We start from the raw sequence: 15,748 nt of genomic DNA, 5'->3' as shown, positions 1-15,748 counted from the left end.
GGAAAATATTTGTGACATATAAAAACGGCCATTTGTGCTATATTTTAATAGATGATGCATATATGTACAAGTATCAGACATTTACCTTCATATCTGTGAAATTCAAACATGAACTTGTATGTTTAATTGTGATTTGCATATATTGCCATATATCAGATTTCTATATGGGATTTAGAGCACCGATGCTGAGGATGACTTCAGGTCTCCGATCTCTTCTTAAACTCCGTATGTACAAAATTAGACCGCAGTTTCACCATGTCCACTGTCAGTAGTAGCCTATCAGTCAAGCTGTCTGTTGTATTTCACGTGGTATTGGTATGAGGCGCAACCTGTCTATGTTTAATACCTAAGACGACACCGCCACCTTGTGGTACGTTCTGAACATTTTACAGTATGTACCATCCATATAGACTGTATCATGTTGTCTTGTTCCTCACTTTTTAAACATTATCAAAAACGACATAAGGTTGCAGTTAATATTAAGAAATCTACGACCGAGTATACGACATATATAAAACTGTATAATACCAACCTGTATTGTGTTGTTGTTTTTTTCACAGATAACGACGCAGCGGACTGCAACTCCACTGCAGTAGATGGCGATGTAGAGCAAGTTGTGACTTGATGCACTACAGATAAAGCTGTTACGCTACAATACCTGATATATAAACCAAGTGGACAGTCTTATGCGTTTACTTAATAGTAGTGCACAGTTGATCATTTTCATATAAAAATCGAATAACCTACATAGCAACTCCAGAAAGGGGAATTCAGCGCGCGCTAAATAAACCATCGTATACACGCCTGCAGTACAAAGCCAACTCAAACCAAAATGGCGAAAGGAATGTACTTAGAACATTATTTAGACAGTAAGTTTTTAAACGGTATTCTTCAAAAACTCGTTGCCACATTTTAAATGCTGTCAAGTTGTATGAAATGAGATGAGTTCCTCTTGAGTACCCAACTTGAGAGTTGAGGAGTTGTTGTGTTTTAACATTATAAATTTATTAGTCTTATGTGTTACGTTACGATAAAATGCTGTACTGTACATGACTGAGTGATGCCTAAGTAATGTTTTGTATCGTATAATACCCTTGCTCAGTATGTAAAGTTAACTTCCTGTAGCGTGTGCATGCATGTTGTTTATTTTCCTGCCATGTAAATACAGTTTGCACGATTTTTAATTATAATCACTGGCTCCAGGTATCGAGGGACTTCCCTGCGAGTTGCAGAGAAACTTCTCATTAATGGAGGATTTAGATAATAGAACTGAAGGTATGAATGTTTGGACCACTTTGTATCAGAGGCCGTTACAGTTAACTTTTTTTTTTAATTATGACTAATGAACAATTATATTCTTACTGTTGTTCACAGAGAAAAAAGCTGAGATAAGTGAACTAGCTTCTGAGTATATTGCAAAAGTAAGAAATCTGGCATCCGAGGAGCGTGTCCAGCATTTAAAGAAGATTGAAAATGCCTATAACAAATGCAAAGAGTACAGTGATGACAAAGTTCAGCTTGCAATGCAGATATATGAAATGGTGAGATGCAGAGTCCTCAGTTTTATATTTGCATGTTCCATTTGATGCATCAAGCATAAACAAGTCTCCTTGCATTTCCAGGTGGATAAACACATTCGGAGATTAGATGCTGATCTTGCACGCTTTGAGAATGATCTGCAGGAGAAACTGGACTCAGGCATTCTGGATAGCTCAGATGAGAAGCAATCTCGAAGTAAGTCATATTGTTCAGAGCTTTTCTTCATGTATGTATCAATACAATCAATGCCCACAGTGTATCCCTTTTGCTGTAATTTGGGGTGAGCCTAAACAGATTCATTTGTTGTTTCAGAAGATAAGAATATAAAAGACAAGAGGGCATCCCATGGAAGAGACAAGAAAGGATCGGATCAAGACTCACCAAAGCAGAAAAAACTGAAAAATGGGTAACTGTCATATTAAAAGGACACATTTGTTTGATGCATGTGTATATTATTTTAAGGCTTTGTATTCAACATTTGTGTGTGCTTTGTCTCTCAAACACTAGTGCAAACATAAGTGAATCTCTGCTCGCCATGCACCCATCAGATGTCCTGGATATGCCAGTGGACCCTAATGAACCCACATACTGTTTATGTAGTCAAGTATCATATGGAGAAATGATTGGATGTGACAATTCTGATGTGAGTAATAGTTATTTAAGAAATCTTTTTTTTTTTTAAGCCATTGTTTGAGAAAATACAATTGTCACACAGACACAAGCACCGTTTACATAAAAAAAATAAAAATAAGGGGGGGAAAAGTTTATATGTAAAAGAATGAAAAGGAAGGTTTCTTCTCTTTTAACAGTGTCCAATAGAATGGTTTCACTTTGCTTGTGTTGGCCTAACAACCAAACCAAAAGGAAAATGGTGAGCCAAATTCTATACTTAATTTATTTTATAAGCACAATTATTAGCACATACTGACTGACTTCATGTACTTAATATTGCAGTTTTAAAGTGTTGTGTGTTCTCCATTTACAGGTACTGCCCACGATGCACACAAGAGATGAGAAAAAAAAATAGTCTACATCTACAATGCATCCTAAATCAAATGTCCAATTATTACAGCCTATTCAGTGGAAATCAGTTACATTTTTGTAAATGTGCCTTTCATATGTAGACGACCATGAATGTAACAATAGGGAATAATATTAAATGTATTTTCCAGTTGGTGCCAGCAGAGGGCTTGGATCTCTTTTCATTTTGACTTGGAATAAAGTTTTTTTTTTTTAATGTTGTTACTTTTATGTCTTGTTTAAATAGCTTGCGTCTTACTATCTATAATATATGAATTAAGTATTTATGTTTATCTAAACGCCTGGCTCTCATAGGACTGAAACACTTACTTTGGCATACCGGTGAGTCGTAAAATGAAATCATTTGGCAAAGTTAGAATCAGATCAGTGCAGGGAAATGTAGTTTTTTAGAGTATTCGACTTAAGTGCGGTGCAATTAAATGTAGACTACATTTCCCGTCATGCAACAGAGCCGTCAGCATTCATGGACGGAACCCATTTGCAAACAGTAGTAGTTTGAGGTTGCAGAAAACTTCTTATCACCGTTCGTTTTTCGCGCAGTTTAAGAATATTAATTCAGATTTTTATGAATAATAGATTTTATTAAACCCTGTCCAACCTAAAAAGCTACGTTTAGTGAAGTCTTCGTTTAGTGTCCAAACACTGGGCTGGGTCGACAGTTCCGCTTCCCCTCCGCCATATCAGACAGATCCTGGGTCCAAGAAGAAGTTAACTAAAAGAACTTACAAGCACGTCGACACGGCGTCGCAAATCATAATATCAAGGGAAATATTATCATATTACTTGCAGCAAAACCAGTTTATGAGAGTGAAAAAGGCGGAGGCAAAACTTTGAAGAGGTTTGCGGGAGTTCTGGTGAGTTGAAAATGCAAAATTTGCTCGGCCAACAGTGCGCAGGTCTCTTGATATTTAGAAAGGGTGATGTGTATTGATTTATTACTGAGCTTTTATTTTTATTTTAAATACTTGGACAGCCTTGTTTTGATAATGCAGAGGTAGTTGGTGCTTCGTTTTCTGGGTTGTTTTTTCTCCATAAGAATATGAATCAGCTTAAGTAGATAGTAGTCAACACATCCAAGCCGAAGAAAATCGTAGTTTATGTTAAGCCTATTTTTTTACATCAACTGTTGTTTTTTATTAGTGTTTGTTAAAGTGTACTTGTATGAGAAACAAAAAAATACAGTAAATCAAATTCTTTCATGTTTTTGCTGGTATGTCTTGTGACAAATGTGTTTTCTTTTCTTCTTGGAAAACAAAGCAGATGTTTGGCATTAACCACAGTTTAAGTCACCATTCACCTTTGTATGAAAACAATGCAGTAACGTTCAATAAATGGTGACTGACTCTGATAGTTCTCATAGCATTCTGTCTAACATCTCATTTTGTGTTCCACAGAAGAAATGCAGTCATGAGGGTGAGTAAATGATGACAACATTTTCATTTCTTTGACAATAAGCAAAAATTTGGCAATTAGAAAGTTGGCTGCTTCTTTGCTGGACAAGCACATGCCTTCATTCTCCAGTAGCGTGGAAGGAGGACGACAGCTAGGCTTAGTTCAGGAAGCCTTTCTCAGTATTTCCTTTTATAGAAGCCGCAAATACAAAAGGCCCCTGTTCTGTCTTCCTGTAAACAGTTCCTCTACACAACCACACATCTGTAAAGAGAGGTGTGCTCTGATATCTTTGTTTTGGTTCAGTTGGTCAGATCAAGTGCAAGTGTGTGACCTATAGAGGTTGTGGCTGGTAGGATCAGGAAATGCTTCTGTTATCCTTCCACCAATCAGAAGAGGAGGGGATGTGAGTAATAGGAAGTGGAAGCACTCTGCTGATGATTTTTTTTTTTCCTTCACTGTCTCTCTAGTGGTTGCTTGAAGATTGTAATCAGCACTATTAGAAGTAACATAGCTCAAATTCTTTTGACCAGAAATGTTTGATAGATTCAGTCCACGGGACTTGTGTCAGTGTATCGTGCCTGTAGGCTGAATGCTGATTAGTGAATAGTGATGTTCTTGCATTCATATGGAGGGCCCACATTGCATGCATAGTCAGTCACTGGCACCTTATGTTTACTTTTGGCCCACCAGTCTGTAACTGTGAAAAACAAATACATGCTGGTTAGTTTAGTTCTGGCGCGGCTCGCATCAAAGAGGCTCAGGGGAGCAGACGGGAATGTCCAGAGTCCCTCTTCCCATGAGCTTTCTCCGGCATTTTCATCTCACTTCCCCTGTTCGTTCACACAAGTTGAGAGCCTTTGGCTAAGTCTTACTTGCCTTGCTTTACTGTGCATTTTATGCATTTGGCAGGATGCTTTTATCTAGTGGAACTTATATTGCATTCAATGTTTGCTTTTTTTTTTTTATTCATGTGGTCCCTGGAAATCAAATACATGAATTTGGTCTTACTAGTGTCATGCTCTTCTTTCAGTCTTGAATTCATGTCTTAGATTAGTCTGTCGCTGTGTGTTGATGATGCATAAATGAAAAGTAAATACAAAGAGAACGTAAAAATAAAAAAAGTTGACTCACCAAAATTTGCTCGATTTTTAATCTCGTCACAGCAGTGGCAAGTGAAAAGCCAGTAGTTGTTGTCAAGCATAGATCAGGGCATGCTTCACTTAACAGTGCATCTATTTATTTGCACATTTTAATTTAGCAAACACTTTTTTCCACATACTGAATATATTCTCTCAGGTCTTTATAAGTATGAGCATTTCATTAAGATTTTTTTTGTGCGATGTATGGGATGCAACGATTAACCGCGAGCCAGTTGAAAATCGAGGCTTGTTTTAAAATTTCAATTTAGTTTTGTTATTTACATTTACATTATATTTAAATTTTGTCATTTAGCAGACACTTTTATCCAAAGCGACTTACAAATGAGGACAACAGAAGCAATCAAAACCAACAAAAGAGCAATAATATGCAAGTGCTATATTAGTATATTATTATAGTGTTATATTTCAATTTCACAAAGAAATGTGCAGCATTTTGTCCAAGCAATAATAAAAGGACATATTTAATTTCTAATTTGTCTTAAATCTCATTTTGTTAAAAAAAAGAAAATAAATCGTGAATCGAATCGTGAAATCAAAATCAAAAACCTAAACATAATCTTGAGTTAAGTGAATAGTTACATCCCTAATGAAATGATAACGATACTTATTATGATCTACGTTTCATTGATAAAATGATAATAACAGTTTGATAAATGTTCGATATAATGTTTATGCACCAAAATCATAACGAAACAGCACTACTCAAATGGCAGTTTTTAAAGTTCAAACGGCAGCTCTTTTAAACAGCGCTGTGAGATCCTGTGTGAAGCACTTGAATTCAGTGAAGAAAACAAATGACTCATTGGTTTATTCAGATTTACAGCCAGATGAAAGAGCGCTGACAAACAGGAGAAACACTGCGCAACAATACAGTCAGAAGGCTTTTGATGCCTGTGCTACTGTGGAAGACCAGCGATTGATTTGAATAAAACTCAAACCATCAGAATAATTACATTTCACCATATAAAAATTATGTAATAAAGATTTGAAATTTATTGTGATAAATTTTGATATTGACTATGAAAAATGTTATCATAATTTTTTATGATATTACCGTATAGTTATCTTCTTTTATAGCAGGGATCCTCACACCTGGTCTTGGAGGGCTTCTGCCCTGCAGACAGAGTTTAACTCAAATCTTGGTCAACCTTTGATTTTCTAGTGATCCTGAAGACCTTGATTAGTTTGCTCATGTGTGTTTGGGCTGGAGCTAAAATATGCAGGGCACTAGTTTGAGGAACCCTGTTTTAAATCCTCACATTACCAGCAAAGTATAAGAACAATGGTTGATTGACAAACGAATAAATGGTCCTCTGCAGGGCTCTAGAAATTACAACTGAAACAGTCACAAATATGCTAAAAAATTATTTGTGACAATAATTTAAAATCTGATCATCTTTGACTTTGTGGAAAACTTTGTGTGTATCCATTTTGTCATGTGACTCATTGGTTAAGTACATCTTCAGGGTGCATGCCAGTTTTTCTTGCATTCAACAGTGAACTCATCACAAGCCTTGATGTCTGATTCACAGAAAAATGGTTCTCTTACAAACCAGTTCTTCGTGAAAAAGATTCTTGAAACATTTTAAAAATGATCTTTGACCTCATCTTGTTGAAGCTCACTCTTTATCAAATTATTCTGTAATTTATTTACAAAATAAGTCATTTGGCTGATTTGATTCATAAACGTTTTCCTTGGAGTCCTGAATCACGTTATCCATGGCTTCACAGAAATAGTTGTGCAATCAGTAGCTTGAGGCTGTAAGATTCATGATAGCGCTAGAGTAACAGTTTCTAAAGGGAAAACCTGAAACACTGGCTGTGAGTGGAAAAAAACTCATGAAATGGACCGTGCAGAAGTGTGTTTGGGCCTATAAAGCACTGTGTGCTGGAAAGAGCCACACCTCTCCAAATCACTGTTATTACGGGGAAGCAAGTTCAGACTTGATGATCCCAAATAACATTCCTTAAGGAAAAATGGGATTTTTTTTTTTTTTTACTGAAATCTGTGATCCGGTAGTCTGTGTAGAGGTATTTAATACTGAATGAAACCATGCTTTAAACAAGAGTTTATTTTCAGATACGCTTTTATAGATTTGTGGGGGTGAGAGTGCTCTCTAATCAAGCTCTTAAAACACCTCCCGTAATCCTGATTCATTCCCAGTAGTGCGATTGTTGTGTAACGGTGGTGGTTCCTCAGAGCGAGAGTCAGTGATGTGTAAAGGTATGTCCAGTCTAATGTCTCCTCCGCTGTAAGGCCTTACATCAGGCCTGAGGGCTGGTATATCACTATAGCAATGCGCAGCACAAAGGCATGACTGCACTCGCAGCTTTTTATCCTGCTGTGGAATGAAGTATGCCTGCATCAACACGCCTTTATCTCAGCTGTCTTCAGTGGAGCACAGGGAGAAAGAGACTGTGGACACACCATAGCGAAGACCCTCAATGTCCCAGGAGTGTGGCAGATCTGGGCCAGGGACCTCAACTGGATCTTGCCATCAGGGTTCTTCAGGGTGAGGTGGCATTAGTGGTGGTACTGGCATCTGTTTGCATCCTTTTTCCTTGATTTCTTTAGTGTTGACTGTGTGCCTTTTTACAAGCTGAAGTGTAAGTGGTGGTGGCTGCTGGAAAAAGCTGCTTCAAAAGACAGTTTGACTTCTTAATGAAAAAAGATACAAGTGTTTTTGTTTTGTGTAGGTTTTTTCATTGGATTGCATGTGATACGTATTGGAGTTTTATTTCTATTTCCTAACCAGACTAGCTTCAGAGAATGTTCTTGCAGCAAGTCCTCTGATCTTTATTCTGCCCATGTTTTTTTCTCTATTGGGAAACAGGAACTGGTTCACGAGTGTTAGTCTAAGATCATGCAAGACTTGTGCAATAGTTAATCTTTTATTGATCTTTTCTCAATTCTTCAGAAATATCTTTGTTATAGCTCAGGTAAAAAATGACTTTCTTGTCTATTTAAGGATCTTTTAAAGCTTTCGTGATGAAAGCACTTCTTCTGGATTTATTTATGTGTCTGTTATAGAAGTTAAATCATGTGGTGAAATGCACAATTCAACTAGGCTAAATATTTAATGTTGCATCACCTTTGCATCACATCTTTGTTGTTTGAATACAATGCACAGTTGAACTGTGCTGTCAAACAGGAAGAGATTGTGGTCACGTCGAGGTTGAGTTGCACATGATTTGCTGAATTGACCTCACTAAGGTAAGACAGGATTTTTCCTTATTTGGACATGTTAATGACAGGGGCGGAGATGGAGAGGATGCAGACAGCCGCATGTTGGCACTGATTTCTATCTAGACTTGATAGACTGTTGGCAAAAACACCTTTGTACCATCTTAGGCCACATGAACCTGGTTTTCAACTAAGCTACTGAATAAATGTCTTTTCATTACTAGTAGACATTTGAAAAGAAAAAGATTGAGGACACATCATTAAATTCACCTCTATTCCAAAAAAAAAAAATAATAATAAAATAAGAACTTTTAGATAGAATTTTAAAGCAGTATAAATGTGCTTCCACCAAACAATCAGTAAATAGTTTTTAGCCAAAACTGAAATAAAGTTTCGGTAATTATTGAACTACATATGCTGTTGAGGACCTCATGATGAACCAGTTGTAAATTTCTTCGGCCTCTCAGTATTTCAGCTGAACTTGATGCTATTCTATCATCATTTTTGCTCATGGTGAAATGTGTCCACATTGTTGAATTGTTTACCCTGTTGTAGCTTATCTGTGCTCTGTGTATTCAAAACACATCATTGAAAAAATCTTTTGGCCCTCTCAAAACTGTCTTGGCCAAAATTTAACAAAACTGCACATTTTCGTTGTTTCATTACTAAGAGAATCATTTGCAGTTCCATTCAGATATAATTGTATAGCATTTTCAGCTTCAGTTTTACAGCAAAATATGAAAGCTCTTAAATACATAACAAAAAAAAAACTCTTAAAATTTCCCTAAGAACCATTTGTGGCTCCACTGAAGATCTAATCAGCATTGCATGTAACTGTTACAAAGAAGATAATCCCATAGTCTATTTTCTTATCCAAGAAAAATGTACAGAAAAAAAAAAGTCATACAGAACTGAAAAGTATACATTTTTTCCATGTGCCTTGTATTTTTGTCTGTCGAGTTTCTTAAATATTTCACACAAATAGAAGTCTTTTTGTAGTTGCTGCCTATATAGAATGCATTAAATCAGTTATGTATTAGGTTCTTTTTTGGTTAAAATGCTATCATAGTGCAGAAAGCAAGGTAGCAAAGCTCTAAGTGTGCTGATGTCACACAGCCATCTTTAGCGAGACATCCTGTTGTGCAGACTTGTTGTGCACTCTGGCTTGAACACCTCAGCACTTTCAGTTGAATTGATGACCTGCTAGAACTGTTACTCTCAGAGGACTGCAATGCTAAGCTAACTGACAGTGCTCTGTGTTACAGATAGGCAGTGAATACTCCAAAATGTATCAGTTGCTTTTGCACAGGGGCGGACATTGTTGGCGTATCTCAAAAAAAGAGTTGGCAGCTAGCAGAACACGAGACAGAGTCTCTCTGTCCATGCTAAGTTGTTGACTGGCTGTTTTGTAGCACAGTAGCAGCTGTTGGCTAGTGGTTAGTAAGTTTTGCACTGTTTTAGCAGACTCTTGGTGTGGCTGTTGTGGTGGTTGGAAAGCTTTCATAAAAGGTCTATACAATAAAATTCTGAAATTGCTCCTCTGAGATTTTACTGAAATAGTTACATTGTTTTTATGTGCATTTCAAACAACGCATTACTGGATGAATAACCTTGTTTATTTTGCTTGTATTCTTTTAGTGATCTTGCCCTGATAAAGTCTCTTGCTAAAATGGCTTGCTATCTGTCATTCTCTTCATTTGTTGTGTCTTCATTGTCTTTAGTGCAGCAGTTCATTTATTGGCTATGTTGTTTGTTTCTCTGACGCCCTCTGCAGGTTCATCTCTGAAACCCTATTACCCTTCTGAGTGTGTTTCCCTGTCATGTCTGACAACGGAGAGCTGGAGGACAAACCCCCTGCCCCTCCAGTCAGAATGAGCAGCAACTTTGGCATCAAGGACAGTATGTCAACAAACCCAAGTTCTAAACCCCTGCCCTCCGTCCCAGAGGAAAAGAGGGACAAACCACGCAACAAGATCATATCCATCTTCTCAGCAGAGAAAGGTTAGACCAGAGGACCCAGGGTGCATTCAAATCAATATTTTGGGTCAATACAAAATAGCAATTGTGTTGAATACCACAGAAAAAATACTTTTGACTCAAAAATTGGGTTTTCTTTAAAGCACGAAAAATTTCACTGAAATGATGTCTTCCTTGATTTTATTGTTATTTAAGCTGCAAGTTTTTGAAGCAGGATTGTGATTTTAAGCAGATAGTAATTTGTTAACTGCATCATTCATGTGTATTAATTTTTCTCTGTCAGAAGGGTTAACCATATGCATGTCATGAGGTTTCAATTTAGCTTCATAGGTTTCAATGTAGCTTTTTAGTTAAAAATTTTTCATTGTTAATGACTTACTATAACCCAGATTTTTGCTACTACTCAAAATACCACAAATGGTGACAATAAGGCTCAACTTGTATTGAACTCAACACATTCCTTTAACTGACCCTTCTGTAGTATGCTGTAATTGATCACATTTTTGGACACAGAGGCTCATCTCATTGATTGTAAAATTGTCCACTGGAATCTGTCATTTTGCCAGTGACCAGAAGCATGTAACCACAATCCTACTTTCTGTTGAGGAAGAAAAAAAGACAAGGATAAGGAGCGTCCAGAGATTTCTAATCCTTCTGACTTCGAGCACACCATACACGTGGGCTTCGATTCTGTCACGGGGGAGTTCACTGTGAGTTAGACATACTTTCATACTTTCCACTGGTGCAATTTACCCATGCTGCCCCTGATCTGTCCTAATCCATCAGATGCTAGAAAGAATTGCCAATTCAATTGCCTAGATTGATTTCTGTGACCATTTGTCTCCTGTCTGTCAGAGTGCACTGATTTAATTTGCTGAAGTTTAATTAATCAAATTATCAGATGGGCCCTAACTCACTTTCTTATTTTCATTCCCGCTTCTGTGTTTCAGGGCATGCCAGAGCAGTGGGCTCGGCTGCTGCAGACCTCCAACATCACGAAATCTGAGCAGAAGAAAAACCCTCAGGCTGTGCTGGATGTGCTCAAATTCTACGACTCCACAGGCAACAGCAGGCAGAAATACCTCAGTTTTACAGGTAAATGGGTACATATACATACCACAACTCCCAACTGTATTTGAATTCGTCCTCTAATGTCTAATGTTCCTCCTCTTGATTTCAGATAAAGACACACCACCAGCAAAAAAAGGCTCCGAGCAATCACCAGTTAAGGATCCTGATGATGATGACGATGATGAAGCCCCGCCCCCTGTTGTAGCACCACGTCCACAGCATACCATATCTGTGAGTGAAGATTTCTTGTCATATATATCATGTAAAATAGGTTTATTACTTAATTTAATTTCATACTGGTTCTTGAGTGAACTCCATATTGTTGGTGTCTTTGTTGTCTGGATAGGTATACACTCGTTCTGTCATCGATCCTATTCCGGCACCTGCTGCCATTGCAGACACAGATGGCTGCAAAGCTGCAGATAAACAGAAGAAGGGCAAGGGCAAGATGACAGATGAGGAGATTATGGAGAAACTTAGTAAGTCTTTGGTGTTTACTAAACATTAGAGATGCTCACTATAACAATAGTTTTATTATATGCACTGCAGGATGTGAAAGTGATTCTGTATGACAGAATCCTAACTGTGTTGTTGTGATTGATTTCAGGAACTATTGTCAGTATTGGAGACCCCAAGAAAAAATACACAAGATATGAAAAAATTGGACAAGGGTAAAATATATTCTGTGATTCTTGGTTATTTTTTCAATATGTCAGTCTGTATCACAAAAACAGTTAGTGAGTAAGTTGAATTTATATTAACTATAATCTAAGATTGCTTCAATTGAATGTTGTCTCTTTACAGTGCTTCTGGTACGGTGTATACAGCCATTGACGTTGCTACTGGCCAAGAGGTATTTTCTCTATTCAGTTCTTAATCTAATTTGAATCAATGTTTCCTGAGAAAAGTCCTTGAATAAAAATTGAATTTACATGTGGGTCTAAGACAATTGTTTGATGTACACTACTGTTCACGCAATAAATAAAAAATGAAAGTAAAGACATTCATAGGATTTCTATTTCAAATAAATGCACATTTCTAGCAGCACAACTGTTTTCTACATTAAAAGGAAATCTTTCTTGAGCACCACATCAGCAAATCATGTGACACATCATAATATTAATGTTTTTTTTTTTTTTTTTTTTTTGATCAAATAAATTCAACTTCGCTGAGCATAAGAGACTTCTAAAAAATATTACAGACCCCAAACTTTTAATTACACTAAATTAACATTAAATGGGCAGCCATAATTTAATTCTTTGAGTTTTATTTTGTGCTTTTTTACATTTAGTTGACATAGGTTAAGCTAACTGGCAGTGATATGTTTCTGTAGGTAGCTATCAAGCAGATTAACCTACAGAAGCAGCCCAAGAAGGAGCTGATCATCAATGAGATCCTGGTGATGAAGGAGCTGAAGAACCCAAACATTGTCAACTTCGTAGACAGGTAGTTACAGCCCTTAAAGCTATTTAAACTTGATTATTTTGTGCATTGTATCCCATAATATGTTTTCAGCCATCTACTGTAACATCTACCTTCTGGTATTTTTTTGTAATTTTTTTTTTTTTTGTATGTGCAGCTTCTTGGTAGGAGATGAGCTCTTTGTGGTAATGGAGTATCTTGCTGGAGGCTCTCTGACTGATGTGGTTACAGAAACCTGTATGGATGAGGCACAAATCGCTGCTGTCTGCAGAGAGGTACAGTATTTCTGGCATAGTAGTTGTGAGCTCAGAGCTGGTTTGTTTTTCTCATCACCACATGAACATTGGGGTCTGTTTCCTCTACAGTGTTTACAAGCTCTAGAGTTTCCTGCATTCAAACCAGGTCATTTCATCGAGACATCAAAAGTGACAATGTTCTATTAGGAATGGATGGATCCGTCAAACTAAGTGAGTCCATGATCCCACTGTCAAGTCCTGGCTTCATCATATCAGAACAGTTTGAATGAATTGTCTGCTCTTCTCTTTTCAGCTGATTTTGGGTTCTGTGCTCAAATCACGCCTGAGCAAAGTAAAAGAAGCACCATGGTTGGAACACCCTACTGGATGGCCCCTGAAGTGGTCACACGTAAAGCCTACGGGCCCAAAGTGGACATATGGTCCCTGGGTATCATGGCCATTGAGATGGTAGAGGGCGAACCTCCTTATCTCAACGAGAATCCTCTGAGGGTGAGCCTTTCCTGTCTTATACTTTTATTGCTCTGTGTCTGATTCATTTGATAAGTCTTTTTGTAATTGGTTCAAGTGATCTGTTTAACTTTAAAGAAAAGATTTATGGCATTAATGCTTAATGTTCATCTCCAGGCGCTGTACCTCATCGCTACTAATGGCACCCCAGAGCTCCAGAACCCAGAGAAGCTGTCACCCATTTTTAGAGACTTCCTAAACCGCTGCCTCGAGATGGATGTGGAGAAGAGGTGGAGGAAAAGAACTCTTGCAGGTAAGGAGCCAAACTGAATCCCAAAAATGCCTCAACAAATGAGTTTTGTTAGTTCATAACTCTGAACATGTCAGGGTTTCCCAAACGGGGGTTCGTGAGGAAATTAGCAATGGCTTTGTGAGGTGACGAAAAGCGAATAATTAATAAAATTCAATGTCAAATTAAAATACATAAATAGGGCTGCAAGATTAATCAAAATAAAATGGTAATCCCTATTTAGATGAGTGCATTTGGGACTGCAATGTGCACTAGTTTCTCTTTATTTACATTCACATAATTTCCAACATTTTTGTGGACACGTTTACAGCATTTCAGCAGTATTCTGCCAAACTCTTGAGGTTTGAAATATTATATGCGTGAGGGTTTGACATTTGAAAATGAAGAATTTAAGACACAACCCTTATTATTAGTAGTTGCAACTTGTGGTGTAAAATGATTTCTAATTGTCAATATTTTTTTTTTACTTTGAAGTACAGTTAAAGTACATTTGCCTTAATTTTTGTAGTCAAAATGAATTATTAATGTTTCATTAAAATAATAATTTAAATTCATTCACTAAAAAGAATAATTAATTTTTTTTTATTATTTTTTTTTTTTTGCCAGTCTTGTGACTGTCAACCATCACCAGAGAACCATGAATACATGGAGGTGTTCTTAATTTATTGTAATATTTATTTAATTTCTTAGGAGGTACTTAAAGTAAATATTTTACACCTAAGTGGTTTTGCTGAGAAGAAAAAAAAAAAAAAAAAAAAAGGCTACCCTAACCAAACATTAATAAGACAAAGGCAGCATCCCTTCCTGAAGATGGCAAAGCCACTATCCACCAACACCCAAATTACGCAGCATCCCTTCCTGAAGATGGCAAAGCCTCTTTCCAGCCTCACTCCCCTTATACTTGCATCCAAAGAGGCAATGAAGAGTAACCGCTAGCCGTTTGTCACTATGTGCCAATGCCCAAATTCCTTCTCATGACCGATTCCTGTGAGAACCTCCATCACTCCAGCAGAGTCTCCCTTCTAGTCCCGTGAAGGACCTTTGCTATTCAGCCCTGAGGACCCTAGTCATCTCCACCTGGGCGACTAACTTGCACAATCACCATGTCTTGCCTCCTCACACCAAACTCTCCTTTAATGTGCCTTAAAAAGGCTACAAAGCCAGAGGAGCCACTGACTGTAGACCTCGTTTTCTACTGATGTCTCTCATTGTATTTGTTAAATGTACACGGTTCAGACACCATTGCATCGGTTAGTGTGTACCTGAACATTTCATGCATTTCTGTCAAAATTCTCTTGTATTTTGAGTGTTGTTGAGCTCTGGCCTAACAAAGAACTTCCGCCCTTTTTTACCTTCCAGAGAAGTATTATCATACTTGAACTATCCCATCCTCTCTTAATGACCTGTCACTTGTGCCTACTACCTATTTGCCTTCCCCTGTCTCAACAGAAATGGAACAATTTTGCTGTATGAAATTAAATGAACCATTTCTGTTTTTAAATTTTTATTGCAAAACCTAAAGTTTATTAAATCATTTTGTATATTATGTATTTTGATTAGCATAAAGAAATGGAGGGGAAAAACAGAAATCAGGACATTTTTACATGTTTTGTATTTATGTGTATGTATACAATATTTTAACTAACAAATCTGACAGAATACCAGACCTTAATGCATCTCCAGAGGTTGTCATAGAAATGAATAATTTGCTATATTCTTTGCATGCTAAATCTAACTTGTTTACTAAATTACATTGCAATGAGAAACATTTTCAGACATTCCAGTTGAGTAAATACACTTTGTCTGTTTTTGGCTTGTTTCCTACGAGATACAAAGTTTTTGTTGATGAAACCATCTTAAAAATATGCTTTGTAAATTATTATTAAAACAGATTTGGAGCAAACATGGTTAAACCAATAACATCGACTAGTACATTTCTAGAGCTTGC

General features: G+C 37.1%; 1 protein-coding gene and 1 pseudogene across 2 annotated transcripts; both read left to right on the top strand.

Annotated features, from left to right (window-relative positions):
• The first annotated feature begins 626 nt into the window (after positions 1-626).
• LOC109110340 (inhibitor of growth protein 5-like) lies at positions 627-10,318 on the top strand. Of its 2 annotated transcripts, XM_042718585.1 has the most exons (10): positions 634-869; positions 1,204-1,275; positions 1,375-1,541; positions 1,623-1,734; positions 1,852-1,945; positions 2,047-2,182; positions 2,349-2,410; positions 2,525-3,434; positions 3,975-3,993; positions 10,091-10,318. In XM_042718585.1, the coding sequence occupies exons 1-8, from the start codon at positions 833-835 to the stop codon at positions 2,661-2,663; spliced, it is 819 nt and encodes a 272-aa protein (XP_042574519.1). In that variant the 5' UTR covers positions 634-832; the 3' UTR covers positions 2,664-3,434; positions 3,975-3,993; positions 10,091-10,318. The 2 variants fall into 2 exon arrangements, with proteins under 2 accessions (XP_042574520.1, XP_042574519.1); XM_042718586.1 differs by lacking the exons at positions 3,975-3,993; positions 10,091-10,318 and having other exon boundaries at positions 627-869; positions 1,855-1,945.
• LOC122136236 lies at positions 10,137-15,717 on the top strand (annotated as a pseudogene).
• Positions 15,718-15,748: the final 31 nt, after the last annotated feature.

This window comes from Cyprinus carpio, chromosome B2 (assembly GCF_018340385.1).
Source record: "Cyprinus carpio isolate SPL01 chromosome B2, ASM1834038v1, whole genome shotgun sequence".
NCBI classification, from domain to species: Eukaryota; Metazoa; Chordata; class Actinopteri; order Cypriniformes; family Cyprinidae; genus Cyprinus; species Cyprinus carpio.
Note: the sequence above shows the minus strand (reverse complement) of the source record. Positions and strands in the feature narration are given on the sequence as shown.

Excerpts from the sequence above, each read along its gene's own strand:
- LOC109110340 (XM_042718585.1), top strand. The coding sequence starts at position 833 with ATGGCGAAAGGAATGTACTTAGAACATTATTTAGACA. Across the intron at positions 870-1,203 it reads CTTAGAACATTATTTAGACA|GTATCGAGGGACTTCCCTGC; the intron begins GTAAGTTTTTAA and ends CACTGGCTCCAG. Across the intron at positions 1,276-1,374 it reads TTTAGATAATAGAACTGAAG|AGAAAAAAGCTGAGATAAGT; the intron begins GTATGAATGTTT and ends TGTTGTTCACAG.